Here is a 25,974-nt window from a genome sequence, read left to right as displayed (position 1 = left end):
CAGAGTTCCCATCAGCCTCCAGCTTAGGCGTGAGTCCATGTGTTCCCCACACTCCTTTGGTCTTCCAACCTCCCTATCTCAGTCCTTATTCTTCATTGTGAGCAGACAACCAGGATTGTCCAGGGATCTGAGGAAGTGTCCCGTGTGAAAAACAGACCCAAACAAAAAAGAGACAACTTCAGGAAATTGACTCTACAGGGAGAAGAGAACTTACAAAATAAAAAACAGTCCATGCCCTGGCTGGTGTGGTTCAGTTGGTTGAGCGTCATCCTATGCACCGGTTCAGCTCCCAGTCCTGGCACATGCCTCGGTTGTGGGCTGGATCCCCAGTAGGGGGTGTGCAGGAGGCAGCTCTGTGACATTTCTCTCTTACATGTATGTTTCTCTATCACTCCCTTTCCATTCCTCTCTAAAAAAAAAAAATTTAATAAAAATAAAAAACCCCACAACAGTCCAGAATATTCTGAGAGAAAAGACATTGTATTCATGAAACAAGAACAATGCTACTAAAAAGGAACATCTGATGAACCTTTTTTGTTCTCTTTTTGAGTTCTTGGAGATCAAAAGCAAATGGAAGATTGCCCTGGCCAGTTTGGTGCAGTGGTTAGAGCGTCGGCCCACAGACTGAAGGGTTCTGGGTTTGATTCCGGCCAAGGGCACGTACCTCAGTTGCAGGCTCAATCTCCGGCCCCAGTTGAAGCACGTGGGGGAGGCAACCAATTGATGTCTCTCTCACATCAATGTTTCTCCCTCCCTTCCACTCTCTCTGAAAAGCAATGGAAAAAGTATCCTCGGACGAGGATTTGAAAAAAAAAAAAAACAATTGGAAGATAAAGTTGGGGAAATCTTACAGAAGGAACAAAAAAATAAAAGATACACGAAACCAGAACTGACAAAGGAAATTAGAAGATTGGCTCAGAAGAATGATTTTCAAACAATCAGAGGGCGAACACTCTATGGAGCAAAGCAAAGGGACCAGAAGTTTCCAGGCACCTGACGCTGGCCCTCAGTGTTGGGATGCCTCATCCCACGGCACATCTCTGGGAAGTTCTAGAACAAAAACCAGCCTCCAGTGAGGACAACACAGGCCACCCCTAGTGGCCCAGGAATCAAAAGTTGATGGAACATCGTCTCCCAGTTCTGCAGGACCTGCACTGTCCCCTGGCACCTCAGGAGTCACCAGGGACTCCCCTTCATCTGGCACCTGGTGGTCCCTGAACCCACTGGGCACAGTTCTTCCTGCAGTGGTGCCTCAAGCTGCATGGCCCCTTGCTTGCCTAACCACAGCTGTGTGTGCTCTGCTATGGAGCTCAATACGTGGTTTAGGGACACTTAGGAAGGTGGAAATGCCATAAACAAAAGCAAACAGTGACTGACACAAACATCAGGCACAGTGGGTATCCAAGGCAGGAAGAACCAGTGACAGTTACAGCCTTCACTGCCGTGCACCAAACCACAGAGGCATCTTCGTGCACATTTCACACACACACAAAGCAAGTAAGAATGAGAAAAAATAAGGCGGGGCCACAGTGACAGGAAAATAGGGAAGATGGAAGGTGGTGGGAAAGATCCTGTGTCCTCAAGGGGGAGGATACGTATTTCAGTTTTTGTTGACGCGTCATTGGTAACTGACACATCGGTGCTGCTCATAGGAGGGGATTATTCTGCCCCAAAGTGACACTAGTCAATGTCTGGAGACATTTTTATTGTCACAACCGGAGGGGGGGAAAGGCTAACGTCATCTGGTAGGTGGAGGCCAGGGATGCTGCTCAGCACCCCACAGCACCCAGGATGGTCACCAACAGGGTTACCTGGCCCCAGACAGTAGCGTTGAGGCTGAGAAACTTTACATCACAAGAACGGGACTATAATTTTCAAACCACCTGAAGAAAAGGAGGAGAAATAACCCCACCCCCAAACAAATCAAACTTTTAGCTCGAGAGGTCAGCCAAGGAGAAAACCGGTGCAGAGAAAAGATACCGCAACTGAAGCAGGACCTGAGGTTCGCCCGTGGACATCTGAAACAACCTCACTGTCAATCCTCCAGCTTTCACCTGCCCTCGCTGTCCCCTCCCCACCAGGCACTGTCCGGTCACCACCAGCCTCCCAGGCTGCCCCTACAGCTCCCCTCACCCCCTGCAGGCTCCTGCCTCCCCTCTCCCCTCTCCGCCCTTACTTGTGGAGCCCTACATGTTTGTCAGCAAATCCGTTTTATTTCTATGGCCCTCAGCATCTTGGGCAGCTCGGCCAGCATGTCCAGTGCTTTTGGCCTTCCCCTACACCTCAGCTCCATCTTTTCTGTTATCCCTCTCTTTCTCCTCATACCCAGCCTATCGGGAAACCTGTCTGGAACGTCTTCAAAACCACCCTGACCCAGGCATTCCCTACCCCTGCCACCACCCTGCTTGGCGATAGCTGCTTGTTCCCTTGCACACGGCTCTGCCCTGTAGCTAGAATCAGGCTTTGTGAGAGACTCCACTTCTTAATTAAGGAGCCACCCCAATTACGGAGCATGAAGGCTTTGAAGGGCACCTAGTTCCTGAGAGAAAAACCCAGACTTCTTGCCATGCAGACGGCTAGAACAGAGCTGGGAAAAGCGAGACGGGCCACGACTTAGAGGAGGACAGTTTGCCAGCGACTGCATTCTGGCTCCTATAACAAAATGCCATAACCTGGGTGGCTGGCAACCAAAGGAAATTGATGTCTCGTTCTGGAGGCTGGAAGTCCAAGATCAGGGCACTGGCATGACCAGGAGAGGTCCCACTTCTAGGCAGTAGGTGCCACTTCACATACAGTGGAAGATGGAGAGGGAAGCCAGCTTTTTGGTGTGACACTTATAAGGGCACCAATTCCATCATGGGGGCCCCACCCTCATGACCTCATCTGACCCTAAGCACCTCCCCAAGCCCCACCTCCTAACATCACTACACTGGCTTTAGGTTTCAACATAGGGATTTTGGGAGCTGGGGGAGACATAAGTCCATGACAGCCTGGAAGAGAAAATAGTCAGGACCTGGGCCACCCAAAATGCCATAAAAAATAAGCCGAGAAGGCAGAAGAGTCACAACCAAGGCAAAGACAGTAAGATCTTAAGGCAACATTAGCATTATCAGAAGTTATCTGGAGGCGACAATTTCCTAGGAAGACACAAATTAGGGACTTGAGTCTGGATCTGGTCTCCCTGATTGAGGGCAAGTGCCCTGGCTAGGCCCTGGGGTGCTCTTGGTTCCACCGCTCACCCAGAGTCCTCTGGAAGCTCAGCCTACAGACCCTGCACCCATCCCCTTGCTCAGACCTCAGCCTGGCTCCCTGCCTGAGCTTCGCCCCCTCCATCTTCCTCATCTGCTCAAACACTCTCCATGGCTCTCCAGTGCCAGTCTCAGAGCTGCTGCCCGACACCCACCCTGCAGAGAATTTCCAGGCCTCAGGGCTTTTCCCAATACCTCAGGTGGGGTCTTTCGCTCCCTCAGCTGCCCTCCAGAATTCCCACCTGACTCCCCTGGGCTCCACAGCATATTTTTTAGATGTTTCTCATCAAGAGCCAAAGCAGCATCACCCATCATGTTGCCTGTCCCTAGTAGAATCCCCCAGGGTAGACCCAAGTCTGGGAACCTTGACTCACACCTCATTGGAGGTGTTCAAGGCCTATTGCACACTGGGGCTTGGCGGAGTTGCGTGAAGAAGCTGCAGCCACTTCTCTCCAGAGCGTCTGTGTCACATCCATTGCTGCCTTGCTGGGGAACAAAAACACAAAACACAAGATTCCTGCTTAGGTCACTTGAGAACATTACACCTTTCTACCAGGCCGGCTGTCTTGGGCTACAGTGTACAGCATGATTAAAAGGAGGGAAATAAGTGGCCAGCAATCATGAAGAGATGCCGGGCCTTGCAAGGGATCACAGTAAGATATGACTAAAACAGCAAGGAGGTACCACATGACACCCCCAAATGGGGAGTCAGATGCCACCAGCCAGGGTGTGGCCTGAACACTGCACAATGTTTGTGGGTACCTAAGTTCACACAACTGCACTGGGGAGCACTTTGGTACCTGGAAGAGATGACTCCACAGCTGAGTGGTCCCTCAGGGACACATCCTGGAGATTCTCACCTGTGGGTGCAGGAGCCAGGGTCACAGTCACAGCATTATTTCTCACCACAAAAAGCTGACCCCGGAGTGAGTAAATAAATGAGGTTAAGTAGTAAGTACGTAAATACCATGTCACTCACCACTTACACGCAAGGTACCCACTTCCTGCCTCTGGTTGGTTGCCCTGAATGCCATGGCCACTGAGACAGACCTCTGGTGGCCTCACACTCCTGCACTTGAAGATGGCAACACTTAAACCCAAGGCCTTATCCAGGTGTGGACAGGGGCCCCTAGCACATGCCAGACAGGGTGCAGGAGACAAAAACCTCAGGACTTTGGGGCCGCACTTGCTGAGCAGGACACAGCCCATCCTGACTGATGTCCCCAAGGGCACAAGTGTCTACGACCAGGATCTCTGGAAGGACACACAATGAACTGGTAACAGGGTGCCCCTGCAGAAAGAGCTGGGAGACCCACCAAACTTGATAAACCCTTTCATGCAGTTTGCATTTTCTAGAAAATCAAAGTATGAATTAACAATGAAAACAATTACATTTTAAAAAGTTTTATTCATGACTTTATTTTAAAATCTGTTGAAATAACCTCAACCCTGTTTTTGGTTCCTGGTGGGGGGAAGGGGGTCAGAGCCTAAGAAAAGAGACATGGGCAGGAGGAAAAGTTATTTTAGTTTTTATTAAATATACTCTCTTGGCACAAATCTTTAAAATATATAAACATTATATATAAACAAAGTCTCTTCATGGCATCAAAATAGCTCCAGGCCAGGCCAGGCAGCCAGTGGGGAGGGGTGTGACTGCGGAGGGTGCCAGCCTGGCTGTGTGGGGCTGGGGAGTGGGTATGGTGCTGCCGAGGCCCACGGTGCTGGGAGCCATGTTGGGAGGCACACGGGCCAGCAGGACCTAGAGGACCCTCCTACTCCTGCCCAGCCTGCAGCTCAAAGGAGGGTGCAGCCCAACCAGCCACCTGGTCTCGCCCACCTGGGGTGGGCTCCCAGTTCCTGATGCTCTCTCTTGCCTTTGGGCCTCCATCTCATCTCCCTGTAAGGGGTGCCCCTGCCTCTCCTGAGCACTAGGCAAGGCTGGGAGAAGAGGTGAGACACCCAATAGGACAGCAATCACAGGCTGCTTGAGCCCTGGGGACAAGAGTCTGGGAATGATACTAGGGCTGGCCAGTGGACACATGCAAGGAAGGACACCCCACAGGTCCAAGGCAAGGACAGACAAGGGCAGAACAAAGGTAAGAAATGAGTCATGGCTGGAAATGAACTGGAGCAAGCACACAGGTCATTTCGCATATCAAGGTGCTGAGCGGACCTTGCCCTGGAGCCGGATCGGGCTGGTTAGGGTGTACTGCGACTAGACCAGGGCTGGCCAAATTTTAAAACCAAAAAGGTCAAGAAACTCCAAATGTCACTAGGAAATGGGTGTTTTTGAGTCCTTGTGATACCCAGGGGGCCTGGGAACTTCTGAGACCAGCTCCCTGGGGGGCCCTGTGGTACCTCCACTCTTCTGAACTTCCCACCCCAGGCCATACACTGTCACAGGCTTCCACTTGGGGAAGATCAAGGCTGCCACCCACCTCCACGCATCCCATTCATGGAAATCAGACAATCCCACAGGCCTTAAATTGCCCCATGTCCATGCCAAGTGCCCACTCAGGTGGGGAGCCAAGGATGTGCCAGATGCTACGGGTCCCCCCAGAAGCCGCTGTGCCTACAGGTAGAGAGTCAGGGCCCAAGGCTCGGCCTCTGTGGGTGCAGCTGTGGGGTGGGCAACAGAGGGTAAGACTGGCTCCAGGGCCTCACCCTGGAGTGAAGTCAGGATCAGGATCACTTGGAGAAGGCTGTTCACCAACAGAAGACTCTGGGGGCTGAGGAGTCATGTCACCTGGGAAGTAAAGGCAGGACAGGGGTGTGGCAGGGCAGGCAAGAGGCAGCAATTTGTAGCCGCAACTGAGCAGGAGACTGGTCCCTTGTGAACAGCCGAGGCTGGGCCTCTCCCACACTCCCCAGCTCCTCCACCCTGAGCACTGAGCATACACAGGGCCCAACAAGGGGCAGGCGGAGTCTGGCTCTGAGCCTAGTGGGGACAGGGTCACTAGAAGCAGGAGCGTGTCCAAAAACACAGAGCACCAGGAGGTGGCAACGGCCACTCCTGCGTCAGAGGGGCACTTCCAGGAAGCAGAGCCAGGCCCAGGGAGGAGGGAAGAGGAGAGGCTGCGTGCTCATCGCCCCCAACACTGACTTGAAGGGCCTCTGGCTTTCCTTGCAGACCCACGGGTGCTGAGCCCAGGACCCCTGGCCTGCCTGCTTGTTCCACAAGGCGGTCCCACGTGGCTCTGGGGCAGAGTGAAGCGCCCTCTCACTCCCCAGGCTCTAAAACATCAGGGGTCAGCGGTCTTCCGCGCGCTGGAGCTTGGCTCCCTGTCCCGAGAGCAGCCAGGCGCGGGCCCCTAGCTCTGCAGGCGCCGCAGCAGGATCTGCATGAGGTCGAAGGTGGTGAAGCTGATGCCCACGGCGATGGGGCCCTTGAGCCAGTTCATGCTTAGACCCTTGTAGAGGCCACGCACTGCGCCCTCCTCCCGCACTATGGCACGCAGTGTGCCGGCGATGGAGGAGTGAGGGTGGCCTGTAACTCCAGCGGTCTGCATGCGCCGCCGCACCACGTCCAGCGGGTACGAGGCTGACTGCCCGATGAGGCCAGCGCAGGCCCCGAAGATCATGCGCTCCAGGGGGTAGGGCTGCCGTTGGCCGATGTACTCTGCGGGGAGGGCCAGGAGGGGTATGAGGGTGCTGCTGGGAGCGCCCCCGCACCCACAGGAGCACCCACACACCGGCACTGTGTCGGCCCTCTGTTTCAGGACCTGAAGGGGGTCCCGTGTGCCTTCCCGCCCAGGCTACTTCCTCACCTCCTGGTCATTTTTTAAAAATTGAGCAATAAAAGTTTTGTTTTGTTTTGTTTTTTGTTTTTTTAAAGAGAAAAAGCCCACGAATCATATCATATAACCATGTCCAAAGACCCAGCATGAGCTCCCACTGAATCACTCTTGTTTTCCCCCTAGTAAATATATCAATGTGTCCATGACCTGTCCCCTCCCCTCCCAAGCCTTAATGCTCTGCACAGGGGCCTGAGAGCAAACACAGAACCGTGAACACCCCAAACTGCCTCTTGGGTCCAAAGAGACCAAGGATGTGCAACGCATCAACAGAGAGGTTCTCCAAACATGTGTTGTAAATTTATAACTAGGAATTAAAAACGGGAGACACCACTGTTCACTCACCACATTGGGAAAACATTAAGTAACATTAAGTAACTTGAGCTGAACGTGGGGACAGAGCCCCAGGCATGTGGAGTACCCTAAAGAATAAAACAAAAAATGGAGTCCTGCATCCCCACAAGGAGGCACTCCTGGATGTCCACTGATTCCAGAAAATCTGCTAAGGCCTAAATGCCAAGGCCGCCTCCCTTTACCTGAGGGAGGGGGTGGAGCAAGGGGCAGACCTCCAGCAGGCTGGACTCTACCCGCTGAGCCAGAGCTGCACTACCCAGAGGCGTGGAAAGTGACAACTCTACCTTTCATAACCAGGAAACAAGAAGAGGGACTGTTCCTGACACATACTAAGTAAAGGAAGAGGAAGTGGCCGGCACTTGGGGTGGGAGTGGTTATAGTGTTCTCTATATTTTTCAAGCCTCTCAAAATTACCAAAAGACAAAAGGGCACTCCTCCATCTAGGCTGCCCATTAGGCTTTGTGCAGGTACCTGTGGTTGCACAAGTGGCCATCAACACTCTGGGCAACACACTGGACTTTACAAGATTGCTCTTAAAATTGGGCTGTAAAGGTCATAAGTCTGAGTTCCTCAGGGGTGGCCTGACGGCATGTGTCCTCTCTTGATTTGGACCCTGGGGTCCTAGAGCCTGGCCTCCAGGTCTATGTGACCCGCGGGTGCTGGCCCACCCCCTCCTCACCTCTGTGCAGGCTCTTGAGTGTCTCATATGTGAAGAAGCTCAGCCCAGCATAGGGGATGACCCCCAGCACGGTGGGCGTGAAGCCATGGTAGAGGGTCTTCAGCCCCTCTTCCCGGGAGATGCGGATGAAGACGTGAAAGATGTTGCTGTACCTGCCAGGACAGAGGGACCAGTAGCTGGGCTGCGGACTCTGCACAGGGAGGAGCCACTGGCCTCAACTCACAAATTCTCTGCTACCTCTCAGTGGGGAGAGGGCAGGTCTGAATGCTGACAATTTCCTTCTTTGAGGAACATAACTACCTTGCAAAAGCTTTGGCATTAGAGGGGGAAATGGGTGTTCAAAGCCATATTCTGACGTCACCACTGGGATCATCTGGGTGCTCAACCCTCGCCTAGTGTTCACGTGTGTTTTTAATGCATTTGTGACCAATTCAAAATGAAGACTCAAGTTTGATGGAAGCAGAACTGACCCCCAGGCTTAGAGAACTTTTTGGAATAGCTGCAGAATGGCATGCCTGGCCCGCCCTGATGTACCAGGCAGGGTCCATGTGGTGGTTGTTGACACTATAGCTTCCTTTGTGGGCTGTACACAAAGGCTCAGACCCAAATCCAGGGGCGTGATGAGGGATTCAACCTGGGGGCCCCAGTGGACAAAGAGCCCCTTGTGCTGGTGAAGGTCGCTGTGGTAGGACTCACATTTCCTTTGGGGTCACGGCCATGCGGGCTCGGACCAGGTCCAGGGGGTAGGTAAGCGAAGCAGCTGTGGTTCCAGCGAGTGCCCCTGCGAGGAGGCGAGGCCAAGGGGGCAGGGCACTGAAAGGGGGAAGGGGTGAAGAGAGATGGTGAGACCCCAAGGACCAAAGGAGGGAGGCCCAGCCCAAGGCCCACAGCTCTCAGTGTGGGGGAACCAAGGACAGGCGGGTTGGCTTCCTGGTAGCTGAGACGGTGGACGATTCAATCAATGAATGGTAGGGACCTTCCCTTGCAGCCCTCCTGGAACCTGGGTTCTGACGTGGTGAGCATGTGAAAGGAAGACAGGAGAGCAGGGGGACAGGAGAGAGTTGCGAGGGTTAGGAGGGGTGGGGGCCTCACTCTCCACGGAAGCCGTAGTAGCGGCCCAGGACTCGCTTGTACTCCTCGTGTGCGCTGAACTGGATGGCAGCGTAGGGTACCACACGCACCATGGTGGCCGAGTTCCCACGCCACAGGCTGAGGAAGCCCTCGTGGAGGTAGGTGAAGTAGAGCAGCCGGAAGGCCTCCTGGAGGGGGGGCAACATCAATACCTCCGCCTGTCCTTTCCCCTCCCGGCTCCATGAACACCTCGATTTACTTTGTCCAGCCCTGTGCCTGAGGGCCCCACCTTACCCACTACATTCTCGGCCCACCCCCAGTCCCCTGGCCCTGGGAACTGTAAAGTGAGAGGGGAAGACCAGGTTTGCAAAGCAGGCTCTGAGCCCCACACAGAGGGTGTTTTGTTGATGTTTGGTAGTCTAGCTTTTAAAAATACTCTTTTTTCTTTATTAAGTAACACCTGCTCTGTTTAAAAATCAATCAAATATGAAAACATGGGTTTAAAATGTCAAGTCCTCTCACCACTGACCCATAGATAGGCATTCTCCTGTCAATCAATTCCCAGGGTGGGCTTCATCCAGGCAGCGCTCACGGTGCCAGGACAAGTGGTCCCAACCCTGGCAGGGGCAGCCTCAGTCACCAGGGTTCCTGGGAACCAGCCTGGGGGGTTCCAAAAGGGAAAAGCATCTCCCCACTTCTCCCACCCCCAGGCCTCCACAGCCTCCTTCCAGCCCAGCAGGGCAGCTGGTGACAGCCCCAGAGCCAGGAGTTGGTGACCTAGTGGCTCACCTTGGCAGAAAATCTTTTTGAAGATACTGGGGGAAAAAAACAACAACACAACACAGACCATTAGATGTGAAGGACAGGAACCCCCAAGTCTGCATGACCCCCTACTACAGGAAACTGTTCTGAGCTGGGGAATAACAGCAGCCCCTGAGAATATTCCACTCTCAAAGGGCTGAGGGGGTAGTGTCCTCAGCAAGGTCACTCTCCTCCCAGGAAACTCCTCACCCCATGTACCCAGCCCCTCTGCATGCCAACTTGTCCCCAGGAAGGGGGGATGAACTGCCATCTGACCCCCAGGACAGTAAGAGTCTCCCTAGGGATCTGTGGGAGGATGTGCCTCTGGAGGGTTGACACTCAGCATCCCCACCCAACCAAACTCCTTTGAGGAAGGTGCCACAGCCGTTAGCTGTGTGGGGATCAGTCTAGGGGATCCAACTACCCCAGGACAAGGCCAGGGAGGCCTCTGTCCGAGATCTGCCCTCTCTTCTCAATGGCCTGGTACAGGTGCCCCTAACTTGCCTCTCCTACCTTCCGTAGCTGCCTGGCTCACTCCCCTGCTCCTTGGTGAACTGTCACTAAGGGCTGGAGCCACAGTGGCCACAAGGATCCAGAAACACAGGCCGTGAGGGGTCTCGGTCTTGTAGCCTCCCCCTACTCGCTTCCTGAGCCCCTGCTTTGTTCCTGAGACACCCCTGCACTCTCGTCTACATGGACGTGTGTGCATACATATTGCCTTCAGAGTTACATGCAGCTCCCTTCAGGGCACTACACTTCAAGTTTACCAGGTAAAAAGGCAGCTGGCATGTGGGAAGGAACATGGGGGAGTTCAGCCTCATGCCTGCTCTTCCCACAGCCTTTGGGGAGGAGGTTGGTGTTACTGTCCTCATTGTACAGAAAAGGAAACAGGCACAGAGAGGCTAGGGGACCAGCTCAAGGAACTGGGGAGGGCTTCTCTTCCCAAACAGCTGAGAGACGGGGGTCCCAGGTTATAACCATTCTCCTGCCTGGTGCCAAGCAGGCACTGGCCACTGTCTGCAAGATGAAAGGCCTCATCTTCAGGGGCCCCTGTGCCTGCTTAACCCTAAGGAGAGAGACATAGTTTCTTGAACTGTGTCCCCCAAAAAGACATGTCCATGTCCTCACCCCCAGTACCTGTGACTGATCTTAATTGGAAATGGGCCTTTGCAGATGTCATTAAATTAAACCCAGGTTAGCTCAGCTGGCGTGGCTCAGTAGTTGAGCATTGACCTAGGATCTAGGAGATCACGGTTCGATTTCCGGACAGGCCACATGCCCGAGTTGCGGGCTCGGACCCCAGTGGGAGGCGTGCAGGAGGCAGCCGCTCAATGACTCTCTCATCATTGATGTTTCTATCACTCTCTCCCTCTCCCTTCCTCTCTCTGAAATCAATAAAGACATATATTTTTTAAAATTATAAAAAATAAATTAAACCAAGATTGTATTGGGGTCAGCCCTAACCTAATGAGGGGTGTCCTTATAAGAAGAGGACGCCTGGCCAGCGAGGCACAGTGGTTGAGTGTTGACCTGTGATCCAGGAGATCGCTGTTCGATTCCTGCTCAGGGCACACGCCCGGGCTGCGGGCTAGATCCCCAGTGTGGGGCATGCAGGAGGCAGCTGATCAATGACTCTCTTTCATCATTATGTTTCTATCACTCTCTCCCTCTCCCTTCCTCTCTCTGAAATCAATAAAAACATAAAAAGAAAAAAAGAGGGAGAGGAGAAAGAAAGGGAAAGGAGAGATTGGGGTGATGCAGCCATAAGCCAAGGAGATACCTGGAGCCCTCAGAGCTGGAAAAGACAGGAAGGCTCTTCTCCTAGAGCCTCCAGAAGGAACCAATCCTGCTAGCACCTTGAGTTGAGACTTCTGGCCTCTGGAAATGTGAGGGAGTAAATTCCTTTTCTAAGCTGCCTGGTTTGTGGTACTGTGTGCCGGCCACCCAGGACACTAACAGTTTCTAAGTGGATTTATGAGGCAGTTTAAAAACCAGTTTGCAGTGCAGTTTGGAGGGCCGTGAGGAGGGCGACTGCTTGGGAGCATCTCTATCACAGAGGGACAGAGAGTCAGACAGCATTTACCTTGGAAGATGATTTTGGTTCGGTCCAAGGGAGCTACTGCTGTTTTGGCAAGAGCGCCAGCCAGGGCCCCAGACAAGAGGGAGCTGAGAATTTGTCTGTGATCCCTCTGCAAGAAACACATGAACACACGGTCTGTTGTCAGAGAGGGAGGGGAGAAGTCTGCTCCATTGGGGGTGGCACCAAGAGGATCACCTTTCCTCATCCCTTTATTACTCCCCTACCCTGGTCCAGGGCTGAGAGATGCACAGCAGCTTGAGTGTTATAACCCTAATGGGCTCTGGGTGAACAGTGGTGGGTCGAGGGGTCACAGAGCCTTCACAGGATGACAGGGACCATCCATATGAGAGGTGATGCACTGTCTGGGCCATCCAGTGAGGGTCTGTGTTCATGGAGACAGACCACAATGGGACTGACTCCAAACCTAAGAATCACCCCTGACCCATCCTGCAAGCCTTGGTTCTGTCCACCTGTGTGTGCTGGACTTTTGTATTATAGTGTTTCAGTGCAAAGTCACGAGGGCCCTTGTAGTGGTGGTGGGGGGAACTGGTAGGGGGTGCTGGGCAAGAGGACCCTGCCTGTGTCAGTGTGTCCCCTTTCTACATCTTTTTGTCAGGACTTCAGGGACTGGTGTCTGTGGCTCTTCAGCCAAGGAGTGGGTGATGGCAATGGTGGTTGACCTGCATCATGTGCTCCCACGGCCAACCTCAGGGCCAGGGCTTCCCCCTGTCTTCTGGAGGCTCTCCAAGTCCTCCTTGCACAGTCCTCTTTCCTTCCTTCCTTCCTTCCTTCCTTCCTTCCTTCCTTCCTTCCTTCCTTCCTTCCTTCCTCCCCTCCCTTCCCTTCCCTTCCCTTCCCTCCCTCCCTCCCTCCCTCCCTCCCTCCCTCCCTCCCTCCCTCCCTCCCTCCCTCCCTCCCTCCCTTCCTTCCTTCCCTTATATGTCCATCTGAGTCCTGAGCAGTCTCATCAGGCTGAAATCTATATTCCTCCATCTGACCTTCACAAGCAACCACAGGGAGCACTCTGGAACATTCTGGACTGGAGGTGCCCCCATCTTTCCTCCATATGCAATGAACAAGAATGACAAGGGTCAGGTCGTTCAATGATCCCAGGGATCCATTAAGTCCCATACAGACCAGGTGCCCTGAGGGGCCTGGGGACATGCAGTGCAGTGTGAGGGTATATATGAGCCCCCCACTCTCCCTCAGGGCCACCAGTCTAGAGAGAGAGCAAGACATGAACTAAATCTTCAGACAAAGGTGCACAGTCGCCAGTCCAGGTGGCGGCCCCACAAGGAGGTTGGCTTTTGCCCAAAGAGACATGGAGAAACACCGAAGGTTGACAGGCCATTTTCACTATGACCCTCTGGGGACTCCTGCAGTAATCAAGATGGAGTGGCAGAGGCTGAGACAGAGAGGGTGCAACCGGGGAGGCAGTGATGGCATTTGGGGAGGTAAAACTGGCAGCCTGGGTCTAAGTAGATATAATGGGGCTCAGGGCAACCCCTCACCAAGTCTGCTCAGCTCAGCAGTAGCCCAGGGGTGAAGGGCCGGGCCCTGAGTCTGTCCACACTTCTGGCCAGATTCCGGACTCTGTCTTGACAGTAGTGACCAGAGGATGGCCTCTTTGGTCTCCCATTCCTCATCTCTGACATGCTGAGTGCTGTCTCTTGGTCCAGGTCCCACCCCCAGATTCTCTCCTGTGTGTCTCAGGTGCTCCCAGGGGCTATGTGCCCTGCAACCTGGCCCCCACCCCTATATGGCTCCAGCTCCTTTCCCTTAATGCCCTGGCACCCCCTCCACCTGCCTAGCCCACCCCTCCCTAAAAGAACAAACTCTAGAGAAGTGTTTTTCCTCCAGTGTTTCTGAAGCAGAGCTTCACCAGAGGGTTCCATCTGCTCCTTGCTTCACACAGGCCCGCACTGGGGACCCCTGCCTTTTCTGGGTCACACAGCAAGGTTCTGGTCATCTGGTCCTGTTGGCGTTGAGAGGTAAGGATGTCAGATGCTGGAAGGTTCAGTGGTACTCCTAGCACCAGCTTCCTGCCTCATTCCTCTTTGTGAACCAATGAGCAATTGCTCACCCGCGCTGTGAGCCAAAGGAACACCCCAAAACAGCCCATGTGCCTGTTGGCACTGGAGGTGAAGCCAATATGTCCTTTGTGCTTCCTTCTGCAGGTTACTTCCTGTGCAATCTGTGGTTCTTACAACTCTAAGGCCGGCTCTGTGCTTCTTGAACACATGTCCTTAAACTCTGCCCTCAAGGTGGCTCCAGGATGCTCTATGAGTCCACTTCCAGCCTCAGCAGAGAAGGGGCTGCTCCTCCAGCAGATGCTTCCAGTGGCTCTTACTGACCACAGTGGTTTATCCTTTGAGGACCTCAGCACAGATATCACCAAGTGGTCAATGTGTCCATGTCGACTGTATAGGGGGATCCTGCAAATGAAGTGCGAGGCAGACAGTCCAACAGAGAGAACGTGGGCCATCACAGATGAGCCACACAGCCGCGAGCACTGCGAGAGGACTTCTTAACCAAAGAAACAGGATTTACAAGGTGAGCTCCCACATCAGGCTGGCTAAGTGGACCAAGGCTGATGTCAGATGTGTGGCCAGCACAGAGGAAGATGGGCACTGGATATCCAGGCATGTGACGGGAACAGGCAGGCCTTTTGCTGGGATTCAATTGGCCAGCAGAGAGGCTGAGTGTCCCTCAAGCTCTGCTGGGAAATTCACTAAACTGAGAGGGGCACACATACTTGCTGTAGGCTCACCCTTGCTGCCCCACATGGTGCGGTGATGGCCGCCCCACATACGGGCCCACAAACCAGTCCTCCCTCCTGCCTGGTGCTCCGCAGAGCCACCGAGAATTTAGAAAAGGTCTGGAGGGTTGGGAGGATTACTACCTCAGCCTTTGAGCTTGTGGACTTTGAGGCACCTGAGCCCTGCCCTGAGAGTAGGATGGGCCTGTGAGGGCCCTTCCTCACGAATGAGCCTGAGTTTGCTGATTCTTTTGTGTTCACAAATCTGAGAAAAGGGGCTCCAGGACACCTTCTGATATCCCAGCCAAATTTGGGTAAGGTTTTGGCTTCTTGCAAAGTGGTTGGGGGCGAGATTCACATCACAAATTGGGCAGCCAGCATCTTTTCCACCCACAGCCTCACACTGATGCAGCCCCTCACCAGTGTGTGTGTGGGGGGGTGATCTGTGGTGGGTGCACACGCACATGAGAGGGACCCATGAGAACACCCATGGGGAGGCCAGGTACTTGCCTTTGAAGAGACGGGCGAGGGCAGGACGGCCTCGGCATCCTCATGCAATCGCACCGTACCTTCCTTCACACCATTACCCATTCCAGGCTGCTGGGGACAGTGGAGGCTTGGTCCTGAGGAGCAAGAGGGGGCACGAGACCCGGTGAGAAAGGGCCTCCCCCATCTGCCTCGTGCCCCAGTCACTTGAAGCAAGAACTGTCAATGTGATTTTCCTAACCTGGTGTCTGTCTCTCTGCAAGGAAAGGACGCTGTACCAGCATCCAGATGCTATAATCCCCTCCACTGATGACTTAATTATTTACAAAAGGCTTTTTATCTGATCGTCACAAACAGGCCTCTGAGTCATCTGCCTTTTTAACCTATACCAACTGGGCAGATGGGCTCAGAAAAGTTAAGCCACCCCAGTGAGGTTACATAGCAGGAGGCAGGGGCATGGTAGGCTGTGAGGCAGAGAGGTGGGAGGGCCCCACCTGCCCAGGGCCAAATGCCCACTGGGCTCAAGACAGCTTGGACCCAAGCTTCTGCCCATGGAAACAATTTTAGAAAATTAATCTTTTCTTACTGTGTGGCTGCCTCCTCTTTGCAGCCAAGCTTATAGCAAAAGGCCCTAATACTTGAGGATTCCTTGCTGGAAACCCACTTATCCTCCAGATGGAAGTGCACACAAAGCTAAGCATACCACATAGGGGACCTCGAGGAAGAAGGGTGAAGGACAGGTGTCACCGAGATGCCACTGTGCACCAGTGTCCTTTGAGGTCTCAGTTCCCATGCTTTATTATTATTCAATAAATCGGGAGATTTGAGACCTTGCTCCCCAGTATATGTCATGAGTTTGGCTCAAATAAACTCTTATAAAAATTCTCTGCAGGTTTTGATGTTCTTATGTTGATACCTCTATGGGAGTAATGATGGAAAAGTGATAAAAAAATAATAAAATTATCCAATAAATCAATATACCTTCCTGTAAAATGATGCAAAGGATGCAGATGTGCCCTGAGCAGGCGGTGGAAGCCCCTCCTGCCCTCTGGGTCCTCCCAAGCACTCCACATCAGTGCCAGTGTGGAAGGTTCTAGAAAGCACAAGTGGAAATCCATTCCATTGGCCCTCTGCCACTGTTTCCTACTCAAAACAGGCCTAGCTCTGGAAGAATGGCTGCTTCCAGGGCAGAGCAGGAAACATAGGGATGAGGCCAGGGTACCCTGAGGTAGAAACCAAGACCGAGGGGGTGTGATTATGGGAGCTGATTTGATTCAACGACCTCCCAGTAGCCAAACTGGAACATTCTGAGCAACAAAATCAATAAAGCAGTACTGTATTATAATCCAAAGAATAAAATGTCCATGAGTCCACACTAGTATAAACTAATTGAATAAATAAATAAATGGGGGAGAAGGGACAAATCTCTCATAAGAATCCAAATAATTTGTGCAGATGCTCTGTCCTCAAAAGGGGAGCGGGACTTCCCAGCCTTAGGTGTGGGCTGTAAATAATGATTTCCTTCCACACGGTAAGGGAAAGGGGGGAGAGAGAAGCTTTACAAAGGAGAACATGAGAGACACCACCTAAGCCAGGGGATCAAGGTCAATATCACAGTGAAAAGTCACGTTGATGGCATGTGCCCTGGTCGCAGTGTGATGAGAAGGGCACTTTATCTCTGGGGTCCTCCTCTCCACACCCATCACCCCATTCCAACCATGAGAAAACACCACACAAATCCCAACTGGGGGCCTCCTACAAAACGCCTCACCACTTCTCAAAACCGTCAAGACCAGGTCTCAAAACTGCCAAGGTCATCAAATCAAGAAAGCCTAAGAAACTGTCTCAGCCCAGAGGAGCCTACAGTACACTAAGGAGACATGATAACTAAATATTGTACGGGATCCTGGGACAGAATAAGTACATTAGGGGAAAAAGAGGAAATCTGAATAAATTATGGACTTTAGTTAATAATAATGTATCAGGCCCGGCTGGGTGTGGCTCAGCAGTTGAGCTTCGACCTAGGATCCAGGCGATCGGGGTTCCCAGTCAGGGCACATGCCCGGGTTGCAGGCTCGATCCCCAGTCGGGGGGTGCAGGAGGCAGCCAGTCAATGACTCTCTCATCATTGATGTTTCTATCTCTCTCTCCCTCTCTCTGAAATCAATAAAGATATATTTAAATAATAATAATAATAATGTATCAGGCCCTAGCAGGTTTGGCTCCATGGTTAGAGTGTCGGCCCACAGGCTGAAGGGTCCTGGGTTCAATTCCAGTCAAGTGCACATACCTTGGTTGCAGGCTCAATTCCCACGCGAGCGGGAGGCAACCAATCGATGTCCCTCCCTCTCTCTCTCTCTCTCTTTCTCCCTTCCACTCTTTGTGAAAAGCAATGGAAAAAATATCCTCAGGTAAGGATTAAAAATAATAATAATAATAATAATAATGTATCAGTACTTTGAAAAAAACAAAAACCACAAAACCCACAAATAGAACAGCTTTAAAATGAAGCCAGAGCTGCCATCTCAGAGGAATTGTCTTGCGTGTCTTATGCCTCAAACCTTTAGAATGTTAAAATAGCAAAATTACCCTTGGACTGGGTCTCAAGAACATTGTGTCCCAAACAACTGTTTGCAAGGATAATAAGAAAGCCAAATTGACTAAAAATTAAAAACATTGTTTAGAATTAGTGTCACTATGCGAGCTTATCTGAACCAATAGAAATGCCTTCTTTCTATTGATATAATTGTTCCCCTCCCTTTTACCATACGTACCCATTGCCTTGTCTCCTAATTGGAACACTCTTTGGGTTTCTGCCTGAATCGGTCCTTCCCTAATAGCTGTTCCTTTTGATCTCAAATAAATGCTTGTTGCCTCTCACTTTGGCCTTTATTTTTAGGTTAACAATTTGTTCATTAGTTGTGACAAATGTACCATAATAATGTTAGATGTTAAAATGGAAGAAACTGGGTGTGTGGAATTTATGGGTTGTGTTACCTTGTAATTTTTCTGTAAATCTGAAACTGTTCACAAGCATAAACCAGGCCTTAGCAGTGTTCTCAAGCCAGTTGCTGGGGTGTCAGCCTGTGGGATGCTTTACTGAGACTGCTTTACCACCTCTAGCACCTCCAGCTGTGGCTCACACCACCCTAACACTGTGGATCCTGGGGACTGTCCTTGCATCTGGGCGTGGATGGTGCTGTATCTTGTGAGCATGTTGAATGTGAACACATTCTGTGGAAACTTCTTGAGAAAGGATCCAGCCCTCTGCACACCTGCAGTGGGTGAGGTGCCTGTGGTTGGGTTCCCTCTCCTACCTCCTGCCCCAAGTTCCCCAGATCTCAGTTTTGTAATGTTTCCCCAGGCAGGCAGGTGCTCATGGGCTCAGACCCAGGGCTGCTCATGGAGCCCACTGGACCTCATGAGGACCTGCCATGATATCTCAATATAGACGGCTCGGAGAGGGGCCTCAGTGTGATAGAAATGGTTAGAAACAAAATCACCACACAACCTGGTGCAGACCTATAAGAGCATGTACTGCAGGTGACAGAGCATTGAGGTAGGTCACGGGGAAGGTATCTACAGAGAGCTGACGCCCAAAAGACATGTCCACTCAGAACCTGTGAATGTGATGTTATTTGGAAAATGGTCTTTGCAGATGTAATTAAGGTAAGAATCTTGAGATGAGATCATTCTGGATTTAGCATGGGTACTAAATTCAAGGACAAGTGATCTGTTAAAAGACAGAAGGAAAAGGAGACACGGACAGGAAGAAGGCCTGTGAAGACAGAGGTAGAGACTGGAGTGGTACCCTCCCTAGCTGAGGAACTCCTGGGGCCACCAGAAGCTGGAAGAGACAATATTACAATTTTACTGACTATAGTCCCTCCCTCCCCTAGAGCCTCTGGAGGGAGTAGGCCACACACACCTTAACTTTGGACTTCTGACCTCCAAAACTATGTGGATTAATTTCTGAACCTTGTCTTAAGCCATGCAGTTTTGTGATTTGTTATGGCAGCCACTGAAAACTAAGCCAGGGCCCTTTTTAGGGGAGAATCTGGGGGGTGCCAGAGTCCCCACCACCCCAGCAGAGCAGGTAGTCTCAGTCTGACAGCTACTTCCATCATGGCTCCTGCACCCCAGGGCAGCTCCCCAGGATTGCAGGATGAAGAGGAGAATGTACTTGCCTTGGGGGGCAGGGGTTGTCTCAAGATTTTGTCCCTCAGGCCAAGTCTAATTTCTCTAAGAAATAAAGACCTCTTTGCTATTTCAAATTAGTTAAAAAACAAAACAAAAAAACACACAACTCGAGACAAAATAAGGCAAAGAAACAGCCAGATAACCAGAATGAAGTAACTTAAAAATGTGACAGGTGCCCCCCTGTTCTCATGATGGGAAGGCAGGTGTGATCCTCAGTGAGGGGCTGTTTGCATGTATGGGGCAATAATATCAACTGTGCAACAAGGTGGGGGGGGTGTAAGGAGAGGCTGAGGGTGGCACCTCTGCCTTGGAATGTGTGCTGTGCCCCCAACACATGAACACAAAGACTTGTTGGCCAGTAAGTCCACAGCCAGCTGCTGGTCCCAGTGAAGGGGAGGAGGAGAGCAGGTGGAATATGTGCCTTGTGTCCCCATGGGAGAGTACCACCTAGCTTTTTACTGATGGGTGAACCTACCTGGATCCAGGTGGGGTGCTTCCCAGATGAGAAGACTGGAAGGAAAACAGGTGTTTATAGTGTGCTGTCACAGCAGGGGATGAGGTAGGAGGGGACCAGACTTTTTCCCCCCAATTACAGATGACATACAGTATTATATTAGCTTCACATGTAACAACAAAGTGATTAGACATTTATATGACTTATGAAGTGATCTCCCTGATAAGTCTAGCATCCATCTGACACCATACATAGTTATTACACTATTGACTATAGTCTCTATGCTGTAGTTTTCATCCCTGTGACTTTTTAGTTTTATTTATTTTTTTACAATGTAGAATTTTTATATTTAGAATTAGCCAGCTAGAACCAGTTTAGATGATCCCAATTTTGTTGGCAACATCACAGCATCATAGTCAGGAGCCAGTCAAACATATGCCTTCTTCTCTCCATCAGGCCTGATCAGGGTGTTGACCTTGGCCATGTCAGTGTCACAGAGCTTCTTCACAGCCTGTTTGATCTGGTGCTCATTGGCCTTGACATGCACAATGAACACAAGTGTATTGTTGTCTTCTGTCTTCTTCATGGCTGACTTCGTAGTCGGGGAGAATTTGATGATGGCATAGTGGTCAAGCTTGTTTCTCCTGGGTACGATCTTCCAAGGATATTTAGGCTGCCTTCGAAGTCTCAGTGTCTTCAGCCCCACATCTATGCTCAAGAGCATGGGCTCCTTGGGCATCACATGGAGCTCGTCATCAGTTAAATAGTGACCATCAGCCCACGTGGCCCAAAATGAGGCCTGGAGCATGGGGGGGGGCTTCAGCTGGCACAAGCAATCCATGTGCCAGAGCCACCTGCTCCCATTCTGACTTCTTTCAGTCTCTGCAGCACCTACTACCCTCCCCCTCTCCGGAGCAACAGGCCAGGGTTCTGCACCAAGGTAGGCAACGGAGAGAGGAGGTTTCTTAATGTTCTTTTGTTTCTATTGGACCTTGTTTTTTCCCTTGTCACTAGTAATACCAAATTTCTTTCTTTTTAAAATTTTTTTTCATATTTTTATTAGCTGAACAGTTATTTCTTCTAAGAAATCTTTTAAACTAAAACCTACACTAAGAAATACATTTTACATCATACATTCACTTATACTCACATACACTTATGCATGCATGCCCTAAAGAAAAAAGCTCAGGAAGTAAAAGATTGCCTTTTTAAAGAGCCATTTGCTCTGCCATCTCCTGTCTCCTCTTCTCTATTTAATTTCAAGAAAGCTGATCACAACCAACTAAATTTATTTCATAAATAATGGGACTCAACCAGCAAACCTAAACCACTGTTATAGGCTCTGGTTAAAGAGATGATCTTCAACTCTTTATTACTAAAAAAAGAGACAAAAGGCCCCAAATGGAGTCACTTGTGCTAAGCCCCAAATCAGCAAACAGACTTAATATCTAACTTACAGTTTCAACCTCTCCCAGGAGTAGAATCTTAAACCAGTCAATCTGGAATTACCTAGTCAGCACTAGAAAGGTTATGTGCTTGATATACCCTTGCTGTCATAGTGTGGTGGTTATAGTGCTACCCTGTGGCTCTCTCCCTCAAGAAGAAAATCCATTTTAAAGTTGAACTGCACATTCTTCAATTCAGAGTGAAAGCTGAGGGTCCTCTGAAATGAGCCATCTGCATGGTCTTGGGTGGTTCACGCTTATGCAGAACAACTGGGGGATTTATGTGAGGGATTGGGGTGGGGTCTGGGATTTTCTTAAAAATACCTTCAGCACAAGAAAAGAAAATCTGTAACTATGTGTAGCAATGGAAGTTAACTAAATCTATTGTGGTAATCATTTCTCAATATACACAAATATAAAATGATTGTTATATACCTGAAACGAACATAATGTCACATGTCAATTATATCTCAATAAAAAATGCAAAAAATACCCCCACCCTTGAGGTAAGAAAGACAATATACACAGGAACAAAGACCAGACAATGCATGACGGTGAAGCTCTGATGGGTAGGCCACAACCCCTGTAGCAATCAGCCTAAAGCAGCTGGGACTTGGTCAGTGACCACAGCCTCCCTAAGTTTTTTTTTTTAATCCTTACCCGAGGATATTTTTTCCATTGCTTTTCAGAGAGAGTGGAAGGGGGAGAGAGAGAGAGAAACATCTATGTGAGAGACACACATCGATTGGTTCCTCCTGCACTCGCCCCGGGGATCAAGCCTGCAACTGAAGTACATGCCCTCTGCTGGAACCGAACCTGGGACCCTTCAGTCTGCAGGCCAGTGCTCTAACCACTTAGCCAAACTGGCTAGGGCCCTAATTTTTGCTCCTGCTTTCAACTCAGGGCCAAACCAGAGAACACCAAATATACCCCCTAACCTATCACATAGGCTTCCCCACGCCAACAGCCTCCAACAAGGGCTGTAGGCCTTCCCTTCTCCACCATAAAGCCCCCTCTCCCCTGCCTGCCTTGAGTCTCTGCCAAGTGCAGGGGTGGCAGCTGACTCCCTGGGTCTACTGAGCTCTGATTAGCAGGCTCTGTTCTCAGCCGGGAAGTCTTCTTTTATTTCCACAGGTAACTAAATGAGTGGGGAAATCCTGCAGAAGCACGTTGGGAACACTAGGAAGGACACAACATTGCTTCTGTGGGATTCCTGCCAAAGACACACAGCCTCAGTCTAATGAGGAAACATGGGACAGACCACACTGAAGCACACTACAAATGACTGAGTTCTCAGCAAAGGTGTGAAGGTTGAGGAAAGATGGAGGAACTGTCACAGATCAGAGACTAAGGAGACAGAAGACTAAGTGCAAGTGTGAGCCTAGGCCAGAATGGGAGCACTGGGGCAAAAAGTAGGGAGAAGGGGGGGAAACTGGGGAAATCTGAATTCGGTATAGAGATGAGTTTCCAGTGTTGCATCAGTGTAAATTTTCTGGTTCAGATAACTAATGTGGTGATACAGATGCTAACACTGGGGTAAGCTAGGTGAAGTGTATACAGAGACTCAGTTATTTTTGTTACTTTTCTATATGTCTAAAATTATTTCCAAAATAAAGCTGGAAAAAATGTCTTGAGAAATCCAGGAGCTTCTAGGGTGTGCCGAAGCTTTCAGAAAAACACATTTCAGATGTCTGTGGCTATCAAGGTGCTGGCCCAGTGACTTGGCTCCTCTCTGTCCAGTCTACGTGTTTGAGCCAGGGGCTCAGCATGGTGGGCCAGAGAAACGCATCAGCAGCTGTGGGAGCCCCATGCAAGAGATTCGCTCTGGTTTGTGGGGTGATCAGTGTTCTTCCTGGCAGGTACACCCTAACTCTGGCTTCTCCTTGGAGCAGGGTGTTGAGGGTCTGCAAGTGTATGGTCTCAGGCCAAGGCCTTCACTGGGGCCTATCTCTGGTTCTGCATGTGGGGTAAGAATGGGGTAAAGAGAGATGCTCTACAAAATGGCAGCTATTGTTTATTAAATCCCTTTGCCCTGTGTTCTCTGATCCAGCCAGTCTTAACCAACGAGTACTTGGGCTGTTTCACAGATGGGGAGGCTGAGGCAGGCAATGCAAGTCCTTGTTGTAGAGCCCTTGCCTGAGACCACTATGGTGCTAACCATCGTTGCTAACCACTGGGGTGTTGCTGGCTTATCTCCCCACTTTGGCAATGAGACTTGGAGAAGCTTGACTAGACCAAGGACCGAGGGAACCCCAGTCTTGACACACACACAACAACTAAGCTTCAAAGTCCTGCCCATGTCCTTCTCCAAGGAGCCCGGCCCCCAGGCAGCCTCAACACCATTTCATCCTGAACGATTCTCCTTACCCTGAAGGAACTCCAGTGCAGGGGAAGCAGATGCTAGGGTATGACTCAGAGGTTCCCTGCAGGCACTGGCAAAGCCAAAAGATCCTGGCAGCTGCAGGAGCCAGTCTGGGTGAGCTAAACTGGTAGATGTCAATGTGTGCCTGTGGGTCTGAAACCTGACTGTGCAGACGGAGGACAGGGTGGTTCCAGGCACAAGGGTGTGGCAATACAGGATAGGATGCATGTTCCTGCTATGCATCCTGGTCCTTGCTGTCCCCACCCCAATGCTCACTGTGCTGCCCAGCCTCCTGTGACAGCCCAGACTTCCAAAGGGCACTCAGGACCTGGAGCCTAGGCAGTGGCCACTGAAGGGAACTCACTCCTTCACTCCTGATAAGAAGACCTCCGACAGGAGGAAAGGTACCGCTAGCAGGACCAGGTTAGGAGGCCCATGAGTGGGGGCCAAAGGTCCTGGAATCCTCTTGTTCTGACACTGGGGGAAATGGTCTAGGAAAGGGAGCCCTAAGGACCACCTTGGTCTGATATTTAAAGGGGTGTGGTGGGCTGAATAATGGCCTCCAAAGATGTCTGTCCTAACCCCCTGGAACCTGTGAACATGTTACCTTACATGGCAAAGGCGACTCTGCAGATGTGATCAAGTTAAAGATCCTGAGATGGGAAACTGTCCTGGATTATCAGGCTGGCCTCAATGTCATCGCAAAGTCCTCATGAGAGGGAGGCAGGAGGGTCAGAAAAGATGTGACAACCAAGGCCTACTTCAGAGAGGTGTGAAGTGCTGGTTTTGAAGGTGGAGGAAGAGCCACTGGCCAGAGTGTAAAGGTACCTCTAGAAGCTGGAGAAGGCAGGACACAGACTGTTTCCTGTAGTCTCTAGGAGAAGCATGGCCCTGCACACCCATTATAGATTCTGACCTCCAGAACTGAAAAATATAAACCTGTATTACTCTCAGTCTCTGCATGTGTGGCAGTCTGTTACAGCAGCCACAGGACACTGACACAGGCTGTCACAAGGAAGAGGTGCAACTTTTGGGGGTGAGGGTCCTGTGGACAGCTCAAGGGAGTCACAGGTAGGCTGATTCCTGGTCAATGTAAGACAGTGAGATGCCAGAACAGCACTACTGCCTGAAGTCCAATAGCTGCCAGGGGAGGATGGTCATTCACAATCTCCATGCCAGGCCTGCTGGCCCTGAGAGCACAGTGGTGAATAGGTACTTTGCCTGTCTTCATGCAGCAAACAAGACAATCCAGGGAGTGGCACAATCTATAAAGGAGGCAAACAAGGAGATGACTATGTGAAGGGGGCTCAGATTCAAGATTGGGTGGCTGGGCCAGCCTCCCTGAGGAGAGGTGTTGGAGCTGAGGCCCCAGTAAACAGGAAGTAGGCAGGGAGTTGGGTAGGTGCTGCATTCCAGGTGGTGAAACAAGAAGTGCAAAGGCCCTGGGGCTATAACTAACTAACCAGTGAGAGGGGAAGAGAGTGTGGGTTGAGGGAAGCAAGGGTCAGTCACTCTGGGCTTCAGTGGGGGAGGGATGCAGTGAGGCAGGAAGGCCCAGAAAGGACACCTATGGGGTCACTCAGGTGAGACGGTGAGGGGCTCAGGAGTCCGCCCAAGCTTTGCCTGAGACCTGGGGGGGCTGTTTTCTGGGAGAGGATGGAGGAGGCTTAGGTGGTTCCAATGTGGGGGCAGGAGGCCACTGTGTGAGGGCCTCACTGTCAGTAGCATTCTCATTCATGTCCCTGTAAGGGACAAGTGGCCTTTGTCTACCTCTCCCACTCTAAGCTTCCCAAATGATAAGAGGTTGTCAGGACTTCTAGTACTACTTAGTCCCATCACACCACCAGGCAGGGTATGAGAACAAAACATACAAAGCACCTAAATTGTCTTAAAAATACTCTAAAAGCCACCCATGTGGGTCCTGTCTAGGTGTCGCTACCCTTATCCACTCAACCCTGCTTCATCACCCCAAACAGGCAGGTCATAATGGTCATCCCTGTGGTTCCTCAGGGCTCCAGTGGTGGAAGGAAGGCCACACCTAATCTGCTCCTATTCACGGGTCAAGGGAGTGTCTCTTTGCACAACTGGGAAGGCAGAGTCACAGGGTCAAGGCTGACTCTGCCCTTCACTAGCTCCTGAGGACCTTGTGGCACCACTTGGTGAGTGAGGGAGCCAAACACAGGACGGCGTTCTCTCTTTTTTTCAATTTTCACCCGAGGATATTTTTTCCATTGCTTTTCAG

General features: G+C 51.1%; 1 protein-coding gene across 10 annotated transcripts in view; it reads right to left on the bottom strand.

Moving 5' to 3' along the window:
• Positions 1–4,638: 4,638 nt before the first annotated feature.
• Positions 4,639–25,974, bottom strand: part of SLC25A42 (solute carrier family 25 member 42) — a 55,290-nt gene continuing 33,954 nt past the window's right edge. For 2 of the 10 annotated variants that reach the window (XM_081136551.1, XM_081136549.1), the window contains exons 2-8: positions 15,296–15,408; positions 12,031–12,136; positions 9,936–9,961; positions 9,168–9,334; positions 8,772–8,888; positions 8,076–8,227; positions 4,639–6,867 (exon numbers count right to left, since the gene is read on the bottom strand). In XM_081136551.1, the coding sequence (XP_080992677.1) occupies positions 6,560–6,867; positions 8,076–8,227; positions 8,772–8,888; positions 9,168–9,334; positions 9,936–9,961; positions 12,031–12,136; positions 15,296–15,376 (957 nt within the window). In that variant the 5' untranslated portion in view covers positions 15,377–15,408 and the 3' untranslated portion in view covers positions 4,639–6,559. Of the gene's footprint in view, positions 6,868–8,075; positions 8,228–8,771; positions 8,889–9,167; positions 9,335–9,935; positions 9,962–12,030; positions 12,137–13,909; positions 14,003–14,110; positions 14,463–15,295; positions 15,409–16,252; positions 16,365–25,974 lie in introns of those variants that run through there. The other 8 variants (XR_013998766.1, XM_081136546.1, XM_081136547.1 and 5 more) reach the window with 8 other exon arrangements.

This window comes from Miniopterus schreibersii, assembly GCF_964146895.1.
Source record: "Miniopterus schreibersii genome assembly, chromosome: 4".
Taxonomy (NCBI): domain Eukaryota; kingdom Metazoa; phylum Chordata; class Mammalia; order Chiroptera; family Miniopteridae; genus Miniopterus; species Miniopterus schreibersii.
The sequence above is the reverse complement of the archived record's forward strand: the minus strand, read 5'-3'. Positions and strand labels throughout refer to the sequence as shown.